At 42.9% G+C, this 18996-nt stretch overlaps 1 protein-coding gene across 2 annotated transcripts in view; it reads left to right on the top strand.

The window, feature by feature from the left end:
- Positions 1-18996, top strand: part of clpb (ClpB family mitochondrial disaggregase) — a 114290-nt gene that overhangs the window by 47139 nt on the left and 48155 nt on the right. For both annotated transcript variants that reach the window (XM_084335745.1, XM_084335744.1), the window contains exon 7: positions 990-1104. In XM_084335745.1, coding sequence (XP_084191871.1) covers positions 990-1104 — 115 coding nt within the window. The remainder of the gene's footprint in view (positions 1-989; positions 1105-18996) is intronic.

Raw genomic sequence — 18996 nt, 5'->3', positions numbered from 1 at the left:
CCCCTCTGGCACCAGCTCTTCCATGGAACCGAAAGCATCCGGTCCGCGTACTCCTCTCCCTCGTCTGACCACCCACCAGGCCGCCACACTCGCCCACCACCGAACGGCGGGAGCAAGCGGAGACAGAGCTTGCGCCGCAGATCGTCCGCCATCAGCGCCCGGGCTGGTCGGGGGTCTCCCGATGGGGATGCCGGGGCCGAAGATCCTCCTCCTGAATGAGGGGTGCTCAACGGCCGCTGGGGCTCACCCTCTCGCCACGATCGTGGGAGTAGGGAGCCCCTGCGGTCAACGGCGTAGGTTGCAAGGGAGAAGCGCTGGTGGAGCCCCGAGAAATGCATCTCGGGTCTCGGTGGTGATGCCATCTCAGGAGGAACGTCAACAAGAAAAAACTACGAGAGAATTCCCCCCCCCCCATATTTCCACTGTCAAAGTGCGTCTGTAGCTAAACACTTCCGGATGAAAGATGAGGGAAGGATGAGTACGGCCATGCTCCACGCTTATATACATAACCGTAAATGGGCATGGCCGGGTAAATGAAGGTGCATATGTTAAAAAGCTTTCAGTGAATACAATAAGTATGATGAGATTGTCCAGCAGAGCAGAACGCTAAGCAAGAACGAAATGTAACACGCACACACAATATCATATCATCATATATTTCTTAGTTTTGACGGTTTTGTTTAGTTTTCATGTACAAATTACAATGCGATATGACTTTTTCTTTTCATTATTTTGTCATACAGTTGTCATGTTGCCATTTCATTCAAAATTGCCTATTATACAATCTAGCTTTAATCTCTTTGTACTGTGTAGATACTGTAGGTTGTGTACAATCTATCTTTAATGTCTTTGTACTGTGTAGATGGGGTGTGTACAGTCTAGCTTCAATTTCTTTGTACACAGTATCTACACAGTACAATCTATCTTTAACCTCTTTGTACTGTGTAGATAGGTTGAATCTATCTTTAATCTCGTTGCTGCCATCCCAGTTCCAGGAGGCGCAGGCCAAGCGGGAGGCGGAGGAGAGGAGGCGCTTCCCTCTGGAGAGGAGGCTGAAGGAACACATTATTGGACAGGAGGGGGCCATCAACACGGTGGCTGCAGGTATATATTACCTGTATAGGCCTGATGTACAGTACGTATGATATAATGTATATCGATCCCACCATGAACCCCTGAGTAAATGTTAAATGTACAAGAGAAAATCAGGATGATGTTGCTTGGTTTGATCTTCATCAGAGTAGGTGTGTGTTAAGTAAGGGATAATCAACAGTAGGTGTCTTAAGTAAGGGATAATCAACAGTAGGTGTGTGTTAAGTAAGGGATAATCAACAGTAGTTGTATGTTAAGTAATGGATAATCAACAGTTGGTGTGTTAAGTAAGGAATAATCAACAGTGGGTGTGTGTGTTAACACATTGGGTGCCACTGCCACGTTGTTTCCGGGGCCCATCTATTTAGTGCCAGCATTAAACTAATGGAGTCCTTCACCTTGTTTGTAGAGCTATAACTATATTCTATATTATAGCTATGGATCCAATACTATGGTCATTTGACACTGAGTTTCTTCCGGTAAAGATGCAAAAAAGAAAAAAAAATTCCATCCATACATTCCCGTTTTATACCGTGGTGAATATAAGTATGGTTTTAGCGCGGTCTAGGGTAATTCCTGGGAGGCTGGTAATAGCATGCAACGTGTATTATACTAAATGCATTGGCATTTCGTCCCTACACACGCTACAATAAAAAAAATCAAATGCATATGATAGGTATTATGTTCCATCATGAATGCATTAAAGGGTGGGTCGTTTTTTGATGCTCTGATCGCCACCAACGGCATACGTTGTGGAGTAACGTTACAGTAACACTTTCGGATCACAATGAAGGCATGCTCGGAGTAACGCAAGATTGATATCATATAGCCCTTACCTTGACTAGGATGTGCCCCAAAAAGAATATTCCAATTATCTGATAGCCATTCCAAGTAATTATGACCATCGTGTCGCCAACATAATCCATCACAAAACACGCATCGGGAGTACTTGATTCTTCTCAATCCGATCGGGACAACCGCTCCACTTGACCGACAAAGAAAAGTCAGCCCGGACCTATATAATCGACACACAGCCCAAGACACAATGTTTCAAAGGGTGCTCGATACCGCCGCCTGGTAGGATGAGGCCGGTACTGCACCTTCGCAGTCCCAGTATGCATTTTACTGGCAACACAGAGCTCCCTGACATTGAATAGGGTATTAAAAAAAATAATGTTTAAAGGAAAAACTACCCAGAAACGTGTTAACACGTGATTAGCACTGAAATGGTTAATAAATGGCACATATTTTTTGTCTTTGGCAAGTGGCCATGGTATAAGAAGAATAATCAACTTGTAGGTGTGCGTTAAGTAAGAAATAATCGGGCCCTCTTGAGGATGATTTGCCCACCGGCGCACCTCTTGCGGCTCGGGTGTCCATATTTCTTAACTCTTTAATTGCCAAACTCGAGATAAGTCGGGTTAACTCGACATGCGTTGGCTGCCAGACCTGAGATATCTCAGGTTTTGGTCGTTTATTCTTTTATTCAATATTTTTATTCATTATTTATCCAGGGACCTTTGTGTTACCATAATGAATGAGTCTGAGATCACCAAAGTGCAATACCGGCCGCATCCAGCTAGACGGCGGTATCGAGCACCCTTTGAAACCTTATATCTTGGCCTGTGCAACAGTCAAATGTCTCCGGGCGCAATTTTCTGGGTCGGGCCAGTCGAGCGGTTCTCCCGGTTCCATTGAAGCGCGTCAAATATCCCCGATCCATATGTTGTGGTGGGTTATGCCGTGGACCAAATGGACATCGGATGTACCAGATGGCGATCAAACAATTGGAATATTATTTTTGGAATACTCCCGATCACAGGTAAGGACTATCTGACGTACATTTACGTGCAATGCTTTTATACCGATCGGGCTGATAAGAGTTTTTAGTGTTCAATACGAATGCCGTTACTGGCAATCAAATAATCAGAAACGACCCCCCCCCCCCCTCCTTTCATGCATTCATGATGGAACATAATACCTATTATATAGATTTGATTTATAGTAGCGTGTCCAGGCAGCCAAAAAAGCAGCCAGGCATGAAACGGCAATGCTTATAGTAGGATTCACGTATGAGGCTATAACACAGCTTTTCGGGAATTACCCCAGACCACTCTAAAACCATACTTATATTCACCACGGTATAACACAGGAACTTATGGATGAAAATCTTAATTTTTTTCACATACTGAACGATAGATAGTTGATGTCAAATGGGCCATAGTATTGTATCCATAGCTATAATATAGAATACAGTTATAGCGCTACAAACAAGGTATCTTTTAAAGCGTGGCATTGCTACGACGGGCCCTGTAATAGCTGGCACTGAATGAGTTAATATTCTCAACATTAAAATATAAAGAAATATATTATTTATGCTTTGCTCACTGCTGATTGTCCCTCTGGGGACAAAAACCAATGAGCCCAACTCAGATGGAGTTTTCTACCTGGCAGCTGTGTGTATTTGCCATGTCTCACCCCTTTATCACCGGAGACCACACAGTATTCCAATACACATCTCACTACATCCTGCGCAGGTATAATCGTGGAGCGCAAAGTGCCGCGACGTGCGCAAGCGTGCTTTCTCAGCACAACGCAGCCACGTATCATGGAACTATGTTCAAATGTACAAGCACACCCGTCCCATTAAGTCTTGTTTTTGTTTATTCTTGAAAAGCGCATGTGAACGCAGTTTTTCTTTTTTTTATATGTTCTGGCAAGAAATTTATTTTATTAGCAATATCCATACATTTTTCATCCATCCAGCCTGACGTTATCATTGGGAATGGGTCTGAGCTCGAAAAGGGCAAATACCGCCGCCTATCGTCTCCCGGATGGTATTGCACATCATTGGAATGGGTGGGACTGCATCAAAAAATAAGTCCGGTCCAGGTTTTACTTCTTGGGCATGCAGCTGGATACTATTGCATTGAGTCCCCCCACTGGGAGCAGCGTCGATTTGTTTTGGCGCTATACCGTTGGATCTATAAACGCGATCAATATTTGGAATGGCGATCAGGAATTGGATTAATCTTGGATTAATTCTCTGGAATTCTCCAAAATCTCAAACTATACTCGTATTCAAAACGGTATAAAACGGAAATGTACCAATGAAAAAACAATCCATTTCATACATGTTGACTGCAAGCAAGTCATTGATAAGCAAGGGGTGTTTTAGACCCATAGCCATAATTTAAGATATAGTTTAGGCGTTCGCAAATTTCCCCGACCTCCCATTGACTTCCTTACTGGCACGCTAGCCCTAATATGGTCAAAGGGGCGTGGCTCTGAATGAGTTAATGTCAGAGCCGAGAATCCCGCTTCACAGAGGTATGTTGATGCAAACGGGACAAGCTTTCTCAGCGCAGCATTACACAGCACTGGGTAGTCGTTCCGGACTGATATCCAAAACTTTGCGAGGGCCTGTCCAGTGAACTTGACTTTCAGTAGCTCGTCACACGAAAGATCGATCAACACCTCCTGCTCAGACAGAGGGAGGCCTGTTGCGAGCGCCATGTGCAATGAACGGATCTTGGATCCAGTTGTTCAAATTGTCTGTGCTCTTTCTTTCGGGAAAATAATTCCAAAATTGATCAATGAGCCCTTCTATGTGGCTACAGATGATGGGCTTCAAATCACCGTTTTAAATTCAGGATGCTTAGTTTCCAAGTGCCGCTGTAATTTACTTGGTTTAAAGCTCTCGTTAGAAAGGATCTCGTAACACAAAACGCACTGTGGTCTCGGGTCATCTTCTTGGCCAGTCCAAGTAAATCCATATGCCAAGTATTTAGGATCATAACTTCTTTTACTCTGTTTCATAGTAGTTCTGGTATCGCTACTACTAAATTCTGCCTTTCTCTTGCCAGCATTTGGAACACACGCACGTGACGCGCCGCTTCTGACAACAGACCTATCGATTGCGAGTGTCCAGGTTAAATGAATCAACTTTATCTTTTTATATGCTTGGCCTTCCTGGAAGCGTGAATATTAAAGGCAACCAACTTGTGTTCGGCTTTTCTCTGATTGGCCGCGCCTCCCCGCCCCCACGCGCAGGCAAGCGCAGTCGTCCCACGTCCCAAATGAAATCCAAGGAGCGCGCGCGAGCGGCAGCGCGGTTATTATGTTTCGCGTTTTTAACAACCAACTACCAGATTCACTCGTGTATAAACAAAGCCCATACAGTTATGAAATGTGCTGAACTAGAAAGCGTAATGTTATTATGTTTCGCGTTCCATTGATTAACGCCATTACCTGCTGTGCTGTAGGAAGCAGAGGTACAGTAAGTTACAGTAGGTGTAGGTTACATGTTTAATCAAAGCCCATACAATTTTTTAGATGAATGATTGTGGATATAATATAGAAAACACATCATTATGATATTGTCAGAGGGAGAGGCATGACTTCGCGACAGCCATATTAGACTCACTGTACATCAGTGTGGAACTGTAACGTTATATGTTATTTCGCCCGTGGAGGCTGCTGAGCCTGAAGCGCCAGCGGGGCGACGCGGTGGTTTATAGTATACCCGGCTTTCGTGCGCCGCCGCCGGCTTGATACAGCTTCAGCAGCAGCAGCAGCGGCGGTGCTCTGTTGTAGGAAGCCCTTCAATGACAGCGGCGCGCTCTCATATTTTGCGAATGCATAAACTATATCTTAAATTATGGCTATGTGTCTAATATGGCTGTCGCTTATCAATGACTTCGCGACAGCCATATTAGACACATCGCCATAATTTAAGATATAGTTTATGCATTCGCAAATATGAGAGCTCTGTCATTGAAGTGGGTGGTGGCAGCATTACTAACAGTAGCGATTTTTATTGTTTTGTCATGACCAAACATAATCCCAACATAGATAGGAGGTGTACTGTATGTCAAATGTCGGTCATGTGGTGGAAGAGTTTAGTACAGTCACACAACAGAACACCGCGCTGTAGACTACCTGTAGTACAGTCACACAACAGAACACCGCGCTGTAGACTACCTGTAGTACAGTCACACAACAGAACACCGCGCTGTAGACTACCTGTAGTACAGTCACACAACAGAACACCGCGCTGTAGACTACCTGTAGTACAGTCACACAACAGAACACCGCGCTGTAGACTACCTGTAGTACAGTCACACAACAGAACACCGCGCTGTAGACTACCTGTAGTACAGTCACACAACAGAACACCGCGCTGTAGACTACCTGTAGTACAGTCACACAACAGAACACCGCGCTGTAGACTACCTGTAGTACAGTCACACAACAGAACACCGCTGGTTCGACCAGCGCTTCTGCCGCGCCGCAAGGGCGTGTACTAGTGGATTGATTGATTGGCCGTGTGGCCAATCAGAGAAACGCTGAACGAAAAGCTGAACACAAGTTGGTTGCCTTTAATATTCACGCGGCCTGGAAAGCCCCCCCCCCCCCCGGAAGTGCTTTAGTTATGAGACAGTGTCGATCACAAATATCTGAGTACTCATTGACTCACAAAAGACCAGATAATATACCTGCGCAGGGCTGTCATGCACGTTGTGGCACTTTGCGCTCCTCTGACAGACCAGACGTGGCCTCAGTGATTATACCTGCGCAGGATGTATGATGTGTATTGAAATACTGTTGATGCAGGGGCGAGACAGGGCAAATACACACAGCGGCCAGGTGGAAAACTCGATCTGAGTTGGGCTCGCGGATTTTCACTTGATCTTTATTTCTTTTTAAATGTGCCAATGCCCGCAACCCCAATTTGGGTCGCGACCCGTAGTTTGAGAACCGCTGCTCTAGTAGCATGTTGACAGTAATAACTTACCAGCCTCTAGCAGCAACTAGAGTGTTGTGAGGCCACAACATGTAAGCCAAAGAAAACGATGGGGATGGGGTTTTGAGATAAACTTGTTTGGGGATAGTTAGCAGTGTTTCCCCTAGGATTTCTTTCAGGGGGGGGTGGTAGGCCCCCCAAAACTACTAGTGTTGTCGCGGGGCGCGTGTGTCATGGATACGTGGTGTCAACAGTGTCGGCATAGACGCGCAGTAAGGCGGTTGTTAGTAGGGATGCCCCGATCGATTGGCCAGCGATCGGTATCGGCCGATATTCAGTATAAATATGAGATCGGTGAATTCCGATAATAATAATAATAATTCCTCCTCCTCCTCTGCCCCTCCCTTACCCGTGTAAACAAGCTCCGGCAATAGTCTGCTCTAGTGCATGCAACCTCTGTGAGCTAACGTTAGCTACCGTTACTGTTTAAACAAAATTACCCAGTCAACTATTCACTTTAATTGAATACATGAGGCATTGTCTAACCGTATCTAGTCGGCTAGCTACTGATAGCTCCTGATATAGTCTAGTAGTGCATGATACCTCCGTTAGCTCACGTTAGCTCACGTTAGCTCACTGTTTAAAACGAAATGTCCCATTAAACTAAATAGTTCACTGAGGCGTTGTCTTAACGTTATCTAGCCGGCTAGCAGTAGCTACAGATAGCTCCTGATATCAATGTCTTATAACATTGATTCGATGCGTATTCGAGCCCCGGCTTGCATCGCAGTCACGAAAGGGGCTAGCTGAGGGAGTAGGGTATATCTGCAGAGCCGCAGGTATATACCCTGCTGAGGGCATGCTGAATGTGATTTGACCAAAGCAGAGTATACACACAGACAGTGGAGATAGCGAGCATTTTGACTTGTTGTGTGGTGGCGATGTCTCGCAGATAATACAACTACAAGTATAATTATATAATATATATATTTTATATATATAAAAAAAAAAGTATATATATATATATATATATTTTTCTTTTTTATAAAACCAAAAACCGGTATCGGCCGATATGGTTCAAGACGATCGGTGATCGGTATCGGTGGCAAAAAATGTGATCGGGGCATCCCTAGTTGTTAGTATAGGTGCATTTCTCTACACTGAGCTGAAATGAAACGATTGCACATAAATTTGGTAAATAAATATTAACAATTAACAACAACACATAAATTAACTTATTTACAATTTTACATACAGTAGTGACAACACACATATGAACTATTTACAATACAGGGACAGTGTTTCCCACAGGATTTTATGAGACTGTGGTGGGTGAACCTTGGACCCTCTAGGCCGTCTGGGGGCATACTCCCCCGGAATTGTTTTTTTTTGTGTATATTTTAAAGTTAAATGCATCAATCTGGTGCACTTTGAGATAGGGCTGGGCGATACGGCCTCTAAATGATATCGCGGTATTTTTTGGCCATATCACGATACACAATATATATCGCGGTATTTTGACATTTCCTCTAAAGCACTTAAAAATGCTTGATTTAACCCTTTGATGCATACAGTCACGCCAATATGATGATTATAATACGTCCCTGCAACATATGTTTGCATTATTAAACCATAAAGATGCTTTAAAAAATAATTTAATGAAAATGTACTACTAATAAATGTTTTTATTTACATCTAAGACTATTTATATAAAAACTCTTGGGTGCCTAAGACTTTTGCACAGTACTGTGTTTTCTATCCACTTTAGCCAGACACACACACACATATATATATATAGGCCTACACACTGAGAAAATAATAATCACACACAAAGGGATAATGGCTTATAGCAGACTTAATGATTTTAGAATATTTCAGATAATGAAATTAAATGTTTATCATCAACTATCCAGTTAGTATTTATACTGTAACATTTGGCTACTTTAAATCATTGAATGTAGAGAGAGAGAGCGAGAACGCGCGAGAGAGCCGGGTTTTGTAGGTTTGCGTTTTGAGCGTATAAGCTGCCGTAGGTGATGATGTCACACTCGAATGTCAACACAGGAATTTGAACACACGGTGATGCGAACTGGATGCCCGATATGAAGAAACGAATAACCAATAAATATGAAGTTATGTTTGAACTTCTGTTGTCAAGCCTCATCAATATTACCCAACCCCCTTTCCTCACGAATGGAACTAGTGTCGTGGAGTCCGCTTTGAGCGTTTCCAGGGTTAGCAGCTAACGCTAGTTAGCTTAGCCTAGTTATGTGGGATAACTTAGTTAGCAGCTAACGTTAGCCCATTGCGCGCGTCAATTAAATTGCATGTCATTAACACTTTGGATGCCACGCCGTGTTTTCCTTTTTACCCCCTTGATGCCCAAACCCACTCCAATGTTAAATTAATATCGCCTAATCTATGTTTTAAATTATGGCTATGTGTCTAATCTGCCCGTCGCTTATCAAAGACTCATTTTCCAGTCAACATTGTCAAGGCAGAATGTTTTTTTATCGCTTCATTTCCGTTTGATAGCATTTTGAAAATCACTCGTTTTCACGGAAAAAACAACCCTATGATGATAATCGTCTTTTACTGGAATATTCCAGAACGTTGTCATTTGTCGGCCTATTTATGAATCGTTTTCAAATAAACGCTAGATGATCGATAGTATATGTGTGCGCACGTTCGTGCCGCGCGCTGATAATCGCTGCTCTTATTTCCTGATGGCTTTTACAGTGAAACTAAACAGCAATATCACATATAGTGGAAACGCTTATATCTCCGTGAAAACGAGTCTGATTATCCTAAGACTGATAACATAGATTCCTTACCTGACATCAGATGGTATCCAAATGGTATATTCCAATTCCTGATCACCATTCGAAAAAATCGATAATTGTATTGATCCACCAGTACAGTATAACACATATTGGCCGTGGCACCAAGGTTCCAGAATGAACTCTGGTAGACCCCGGTTACATCAGTGAGAAGTAAAATGTGGAGTCAGAAATCCGTTCTCCCATTCACTTTCATTGAGTCCAATCCAAAAGGGTGATTTACCATCTGGGAGACAATAGGGGGCGCTTTTTTCACATCTGAGCGCCGGCGGTGCCTGGATCTCCAACGGTAGGCTCGCTTGATGCAATATGATTTCAGAACGCTAATAAATAATTTTTTTTTTTAAACAGAAATCTCGTGATGGGCATTCAACGGTCGGGGGGTAAACCCGAGAAATCTCGGTCGTGGCATCCAAAGTGTTAAAGGTCCGCGCTAGTCTGTGTCTAATGAAATTACAATTGCATGTCATTTAAGATCTGTGCTGGTCTGCGTCTATAATGAAATGAGAGGAAAGCTCTGCGCTAAAGCAAGTCTCATCTCAGCCGCGACGTGACAACATATACTCGATGTTCACGATATAGTAATTTACTACATCTCATGTAGAACAAGCCGCGATACATCGAGTATACTCGATATATCGAGTATACTCGATATATCGCCCAGCCCTACTTTGAGAGCAAAATAAAGAGGCCAGATCTATGATCAACTTTGTGCTCAAAACACAAAATCTGCTAGACTAGAGCATACATTTGAGCCATCAAAGAAATGAAGCAAAAGTGGTGTTGAACTGGTTTATTTTTTTGAAAATATAAAAATATACTGGATTACTATTACGACTACTACCACTACTACCACTGATACATCCCTATTGGCAATGTATCAGTCTAGGTAATTAATGGGAAACACTGAGGGAGGCACATACAACACTCATAACTATTTACAACCAGTATCAGAGTGAGCACACTCAAGTTCGGAAATTCTGAGGGCTCAGAGTGCACACTGGATGCTCTGACCAAAGAGTCAGTTTATCAGAGCGGAGCAGATTTTCAGAGTGAATTTATTAACTCACCTTAACTAGGGCCCTATGAAATCCATTTTTATCTTTTCCTGTTTTCGGATATGAATTTTCCTGTTTTTGGATTTCTCTGTTTTTAATTTTCCCGTTTTCGGATTTAATATTTTTTCCTTTGGATTTAACACAAAAAAACAATACAAAATTATGTTTTTAACTAACTTTAATAATAGTACATCTGCAAACAGTGCCAGTGTAGTTCAATGTTCAGTGCCAGTTAACACTTTGATCGCCATGGTTAAATTCATAATTTACCATCCCTAGCCAGCTCTATTTGTCTATGGAGAAGTTCCCCTTCTTTGCAGGGCTATAACTTTTTTAATTCTATTGCTAAATTGACATTATTATGGCCCATTCAATGTCCTATATCCATTGTTCAGGGTGTAGCAACGTTATACTTTTTCATTCACATATTCATACTAAAATATGGTCTAAAGTATAAGTATGTTTTTATCGTTTTCTGCAGCTTTCTCCAGAACTTGATTTATAGCCCCAAATGCATTATATTGATGATCAAATACAGTTTGGTAGCGATCGGTGCCAGTTAAAAAATTTCAACTGGAGGTAGTTCTAGAAGTTACTACGTATCATCTGATGTTGACCGGATGGGCGGGGGGTCGTTTATAATTCCGTGGGCAACGTTATATCATTCACCTAGTGTGGGTCATATGATCATCAGAGCAGTTTATATGGAACACCGTTGGACGATCAGCTTCGAGTAGACAGTTTTCGATTATGGGATGTTGATCTAGATGAACCATTTCCAGGTTGTATAATACTATATACGTCCAAATAACGTTGTTTATTGAGTTAGGGCGAGCGATTGATTATCCAGTGTGTCGAGATGGAGTCCGGTTAACGATCGCGAGTGCCCGGACGAAATATGGATGAGCACTTCCTGTTTGGCGCGTCACTTCCTGTTGGCCGATCTGCCGATCGGCCACCAGATGGCGCTCTTGAACCGTTAGAGAGTTGAGTGGAGATCAGCAGTATATCTCAGGTCCCCGGAGGAGAAATATAATTTCGATCACAGATTTTTTAAATATTGATATCAAAGACGTGTTATGGCGTCTTCGGCAGAATGAGCATGGCGGGCAATGACGAGTTACGGCGTTTCCGGCGATTAAAGTGTTAAGTTATGAGGTATCTTTTTTTCAATTCAGTTCAGTTCAATGCAGTTCAACTGCCAGTGCAGTGCAATAACTAAATAATAATTAAATAGTTAAATAATACAAAATTATAATTTGTTTAAAAGAAATCAAGAAAAAAACTGTAAAATGTAATTTATTTCAAAGAGATGTCCTTTAACACTGAGTGCCAGCCACGCGTTGTCGTTAGTTAATGCCGACCGCTGAGTGCTATATAGCATTTGTTTGTCGTATTTTTTTTTATTGCCGATTTCATATTTCATCAATCGAGCCTCAGGTTAGTGTTGCAGACTCTCTGAGCTCAATTGGGAAGATACCGCCCCCTATTGTCTCTCCCTGTGTAACTGCACCCCATTACTTTAGACTGATTGGGGGGGGGGGGGGGGGGGGGGGGAGGGGGGGCAGTTTCCTCATTTAACTTTTCCGTCAAGCCAACTGAAGAATCCATTGTGATCGCCGGCCCGGGAAACGCGTGGATTATGTATTTACAGTACCCAACGCTGAATCAATAAACGCGATCGATATTTGGAATGGCGATCAGGAATTGGAATAATCTTTTTGGATAACATTTGATCTGAGGTAAGGAATTTATTTGACCAGTCTTAGGATAATCAGAGCTTTTTTCACAGAGATATCAGCGTGTCCCATATGTGTGTGTGCGGCTGTGATCGCTGATCAGGAAATGAGAGAATTAATATTTCAGCCCACTTCTATAGCGTGCATAAGTACACATATACTATCGATAATCTAGCGTTTATTTGAAAACGATTCATAAATAGGCTGAAAAATTACAACGTTTTTGTGTATGCCAGAATATTCCAGTAAATGCAGATTATCACGAAATCTTTCTATTTTCCTTGAAAACGAGGGCTTTTCAAAATGCTATAAATCGGAAATGAAGCGATTAAAAAAACAATTCCGTTTCGACAATGTTGACTGCAAACAAGTCATTGATAAGCGACGGGCAGATTAGACACAGCCATAATTTAAGACAGAGATTATGCGCTATCATTGAAGTGGGTGGTGGCATTCAACAGGGTTTTACCATGTTAACCAGTGGCACTGGAAGTGTTAAAGGTTCGTGCTTCTCCCCATCTCTGACTGACATCACCATTGTGATACATGATGGATAGGCCTTTGTGTTTTCCTCAGTGAGGGATTCTCTTTTGTCGGTCAGCAGCGTTTTGTACTTGCTGAAGCTTCTCTGTTTAATAATTTTTTAAGCTTAAATATCAACATTATCTGGCCATCCTCAGTAAATACTATCAAACTTTCCAAAGACCAGAGTTGGGATGCGTCAACACTTCACGCAACCAACTTGTGTTCAGCGTTTCTCTGATTGGCCACGACGCCCATGTGACCGCGGCAGAGCGAGAGAGCGGCAGAGCGGAAATAGGCTGCTGCAGACAGGCATTCTATTGCCATGCTCTGCGACAAACTCTAACCTTAACCAACTCCGAAAGAATGCCTAAACTTAACCCTAACCTTAACCAACTCCGAAAGAATGCCTAAACTTAACCCTAACCTTAACCAACTCCGAAAGAATGCCTAAACTTAACCGGCGAAAGAAAGACGTTTATATAGAGAGGCGATAAATTAATTAAACGTAAAAAAAAAAAAATTGAAGTGATTCGAACTTGTCACCAACTGGACCGCAGGCTCCACAGCAAGCTGGCGAACGAGTTGAGCTAACCGTCGATGTTAAAACAGGGGGGATTGCGTGCGGCAACCTGCGCGCCGCCTGCCGCTGCGCTCTGCCACTCCGCTCTGGCGCTGCCGCGGGGGCGTGCTAGGCGCAAGATGGTTGCCTTAAGTAATGAAGCAGTTGGGACGCGTCAACACTTTAGGCAACCAACTTGCGTTCAGCGTTTCTCTGATTGGCCACAACGCCCATGTGACCGCGGCAGCGCGAGAGAGCGGCAGTGCGGAAATAGGCTGCATTCTATTGCCATGCTCTGCGACAAACTCTAACCTTAACCAACTCCGAAAGAATGCCTAAACTTAACCCTAACCTTAACCAACTCCGAAAGAATGCCTAAACTTAACCCTAACCTTAACCAACTCCGAAAGAATGCCTAAACTTAACCCTAACCTTAACCAACTCCGAAAGAATGCCTAAACTTAACCGGCGAAATAAATATTGCCATGCTCTAAGACAAACTCTAACCTTAACCAACTCCGAAAGAATGCCTAAACTTAACCCTAACCTTAACCAACTCCGAAAGAATGCCTAAACTTAACCCTAACCTTAACCAACTCCGAAAGAATGCCTAAACTTAAAATAAATGAATTACACGTAAAAAAAAAAAAAAAAAAAAAATTGAAGTGATTCGAACTTGTCACCAACGCACCGCAGGCTCCACAGCAAGGCGGCGAACGAGTTGAGCTAACCGTCGATGTGAAAACAGGGGGGATTACGGCTGCATAATGCCGCGGAGCTCTCTGCCGCTGCCGCGGGGGCGTGGCTAGGCGCAAGTTGGTTGCCTGAAGTAATGAAGCAGTTGGGACGGGCACACACACACACAGAAATGGAGAATGGCTTATATGAGCTATCCAGTTCATATATCAACTTATATCAACTATCCAGTTAGTTTTTATAGTGTAACGTTAAAAGTCTTTCTCTGGTCTGCATGCCCTGCTTAACACATTCAGCACCAAGAACGGCGAAAGTCGTTATTGCCCGCCATGCGTTGAACGCCAACAACATCATACGCCGTTTTTGAAATCAATATTTAATTTTTTCGCCATGGCATTCATAATTCATCCAGCCAACCTCCGGAGCTGCAGCGGGACCCTGAATGAGATTGCAACGCCTCAATACCACCGCCTGGTGGATGGTCGGGCGAGTTACACTCTCAAAACCGGAAGTTGTGATCGGTGCGTCGAGGAAATCCCTCCGGCAGTAATATCTTGCTACGGGACTACAGACTAACACTGGCGTGCATTTGGATCGCTTCCATAACGCAATAATCGATATAATTTCGGCGTTTATTGCGCCATACAAACCGGAAATGGATCTAGGCGATCGGCGTCAAATAATTGGGATCTTTTTCTTCCAGTCTCATCGGCGAACGGTAAGAGGACAGTAACGTTATTTTCATCCCAATTGTGTGTTTCTTTGTTTGCAAACAGTCTGATCAATATATCAACCCATACTACATAAAGCCGTTACTGACGATAAAGGAATTATAGAGGACCCCCGCCCCCCCCCCTTTCCTCCACGCATGATGAAGCATAATGTATACTGATCATATACATTTGAATTTTTTAATATAGCGTGTACACCACAGCGGCACGGTGGTGTAGTGGTTAACACTGTCGCCTCACAGCAAGAAGGTCCAGGGTTCGATTCCCGCTTGGGGACCTGGGCCCTCATGCATCAACGTGTTCTACGCACAGATCTGTGCTTACCCTGTGCGTACGATCATTTCTAAGCAAAGAGTGGGATTCATCAATTTGAACTTGAACTTGACTTCGTGCTTACATCTACGCACAGTTCAGACCTGGCGTACCTAGCGCCCAGTGGTAGAATATATTATTACAACAAGGAAATGAGCTTCTGTGCATAATAACACTGGCACGTTCTGTACGAACCGTAGTTCATTATAGTTCATTGTAAAATAGCAACAGTAGTGTAATTATGGTCAAAACCCTATAAATAGCATTTGGAATAATAGATCTTTCTCTCAGAATGAATGCAGCATGGTTTATATAGCGTTATCGGAATATACGGGGTGTACTGACTGACTGCGCTCCGCGTAGCTTGATTGATTGATTGATTGAAAAGTTTATTAACAGAGTGCAGAATGGGTACAGCTCAGTACATACAATCGTTGATTGCGGATGCAGACCAACTTTCGTCTTGTTTACATCAGGGTCCCCCATTTTCAATTCATCATAAATCATAAAGCTCAACTCGTTATTATTCTGCGCAGACCGCAGAAACACGGGAACGTTTTGATTATATTTAAAAGGCTTTACGTTAAACGAAACAAGTGGAACTTCGAAGCTGTAAGCAGAATACAAGTCATATGAATATAGTGTTCTTCCCCCTTTTTACTGTATAAGAAAGAATAGAAAACGCATTGCAATGACACTATAGTGGACAGACTATGTATATGATGGGATTCAAGTTCGCGTTTTTGTTGCTCATAGGCATGCTGTCAGAGTATGATATCTTAATCAAACATTCTAGAACATTTGTCGTCACAGATCATGTCTTCTTCTTCTTCTTATTTGAATTTCCGGCAGTGTAGACGCATCGTGGCGTATTACTGCCCTCCACAATTCTTGCTTCGCCCACACTTGAGAAAGTTTACACTCCTCTTCTTCTTCTTCTCATCTTCAAAACACATTTCTATCGTCTCTGTCTCCTTCTTCTCTGCTCCTCTTGTCATACAATCACAATACAAACATCATCTCCTCTCTTGGAGGGCCCCCCCAAGAGGGGGAACCCTCCATCTCATCGCTGTTCATCTTCCCACACCCCACAGATCATGTCCTAATAGAACATAGGCTATGGCATGGATCGCGTGATATTGTGTGGACTGTTATTATTACTGTACCGGTACCACCCATTGTGACTACAGCCTTGTGAGTCCCGCACACAAACATGATGGAATTCAAGTTCATGTATTGAAAGGCAGGCTACATACATGCAGTGAGATTCATTGTTCTTGTATATGCTCTCGTATTATTGTTTATATAGGCTACCCAATACTGACATCAAAATAGATTGTAGTATGCCTCTAGAAATCATATGCAGCAGGTAGAAAATTGACGGAAGATCCATCGCAATTTGGAATAAAATTGAGGAGAACTTTAATCCCTGGGGTATTAATCAAACAACACGGGAAAAGGCAGTCATATTCCAGCGCGGTCTTTATTAGCCGACAACGAAATAGATGCATCTAAAAATCATATAGCCAATCGAACACAACTAATAAAGGCATTCATATTACAGCACGGTTATAATGACACACAACCAACGCCAAACAGTGGTCAACGAACGGTCTTTATTAGTATTTTGAGCTGTCCAGGCAGAATTGCAGCAATGGTCTTAGGGAGCCGTTGATATCTGACATCACCGTTTACAAGTCCGCCTTTTATTATTTATCCCATAATACGCGATAGTGTCTTCTTGGTTCGACAGCAGTGAATTCTCCGTGGAGTTTCTAACGGGTCGGTCCATTATTTCACATCCCATGGGGGGTGTTTCCTCATTTTCATGACCATATATGGATAATCATGCACGAGCATTGACGGTAGAACAAAGTGGTATTCATCATGACAGGTGTGCGTAGAGCCTGCGTACGCAAGTGTGATGAATGCCGACTTCCCTGTGCGTGCGCTAGTTCTACATTCCGTGCTTACGTGTGGAAGTAGGTCAAGTTCTACGTCCACGTTGATGCATGAGGGCCCAGGTTTCCATGATGCCAGTTACCCAGGTGGGGTATCTCCCAGGCCTTTCTGTGTGGAGTTTGCATGTTCTCCCCGTGCTCGCAAGGGTTTCCCCCCGATAAGATAAACCCAATGAAAAAACATGCACAACAATAGATCGCTAACGCTGTGGCGTCCTTGACGAAGACGGACAGGAGCACTTGGATTGGTCCCCTGGCGCAGCTCACGTTGACACCTGTCTGCTCCCGGCTGCCCTTGGGGGGGAAGGACGACGGGATGGGTTAATCGCAGATAAGAATTGCATGCATGCATCGCATGTGTGCCGATTGATGACCTCTCTCTCTCTCTCTCATAGGAAAGAAACGGCAATCGATAATCTATTATATGCATTTGGGCCTATAACTAGCGTTTTTGGAATTACAGCAGAAAAGCTTATAAACATACTTATATTCAAGACGGTATTAACACAACAATGTATGAATGAAAAAATATAACGTTCCCACATCCGGAACGATAGATAATCGATGTTGAATGGGCCGTAGTAATGTCAATAAAGCAATACAATTTTAAAAGTTATAGCCCTGCAAAGAAGGTAAACATCTCCATAGGCTTTCAACGGTGGCAGACTGGCTATATTAATTAATGGCTGGCAGTCAATGTGTTAACAATTGTGTGTATTGAGCCGTACTGTATTGTACCCATTCTGCAATTTTCATTCAATCAATCAATCTGCACGGTGATTCATTCAATGAACATTTTATTAACAGAATGCAGAATGGGTACAATACAGTACGGCTCAATACACATAATTGTTAAGGGGATACAGACCAGAGAAAGACTTTCGTCTTGTTTACATCAGGGTCCCCCATTTTCAATTAATAATGAATTGTAAGTAAGGGTCCAACTTGCTCCGTGCAATCCATTCTTTGTGGATCTAGCCCTTAGTGAAGATTGATTTATATGAAAACTGATTTATGTATAATTTAGCTAGCTCGCCAACGTTACTGTGATTAAGCAAACGTAAAAAGAATTATAAAAAAAAGATTTATAAAAAAATAAAAAGTGTCTTTAATCTTTTTTTTATTTTTTTTTTATCCACTTTTTCTCCCATTTTTCTATATTTTCTCCCATCCCAATTTCGTATCATCCAATTCAACCCTCCCCTGTCACGAACGCTGTTTCTTGCCTCCCACAAGCCGGCTGCAATGTGGACTAAGTCATACATAGCACAAGTCCCCTCCGGTACTTGAGGTAACAGCAGTCGCATCTTTTCACCTGCGCAGCTCGATCTCTGTGTCGAGGAGTGAATGAATGAATGAAAACTTTATTTAACAGATTGCAGAATGGGTACAATACAGTACGGCTCAATACATACAATTGTTAAGGGGATGCAGACCTGAGAAAGACGTTTGTCTTGTTTCCATCAGGGTCCCCCATTTTCAATTCATATAGACATTTATGACATACATAACATACATGACATTTATGGCATAGGGACATATAGGTATTTAGTACTGATACATTTGTGAGTAACGCGTGGGAGGCTCACGCTGCCCCCGACACTTCCTGATTCTACTGCGCAGGCGCACCAACCGACTTGTAGGAGTCGCTTGTTCACAACGTTCGATCCCCACCCTTCAGTTTTCCCTCCCCGTAATACGGCCAATGTGTATTACTGCGGACGACCAGCTAAACTG

Source organism: Notolepis coatsorum, assembly GCF_963971535.1.
Source record: "Notolepis coatsorum genome assembly, chromosome: 1".
Classification (NCBI taxonomy): Eukaryota; Metazoa; Chordata; class Actinopteri; order Aulopiformes; family Paralepididae; genus Notolepis; species Notolepis coatsorum.
Note: the sequence above shows the minus strand (reverse complement) of the source record. Positions and strands in the feature narration are given on the sequence as shown.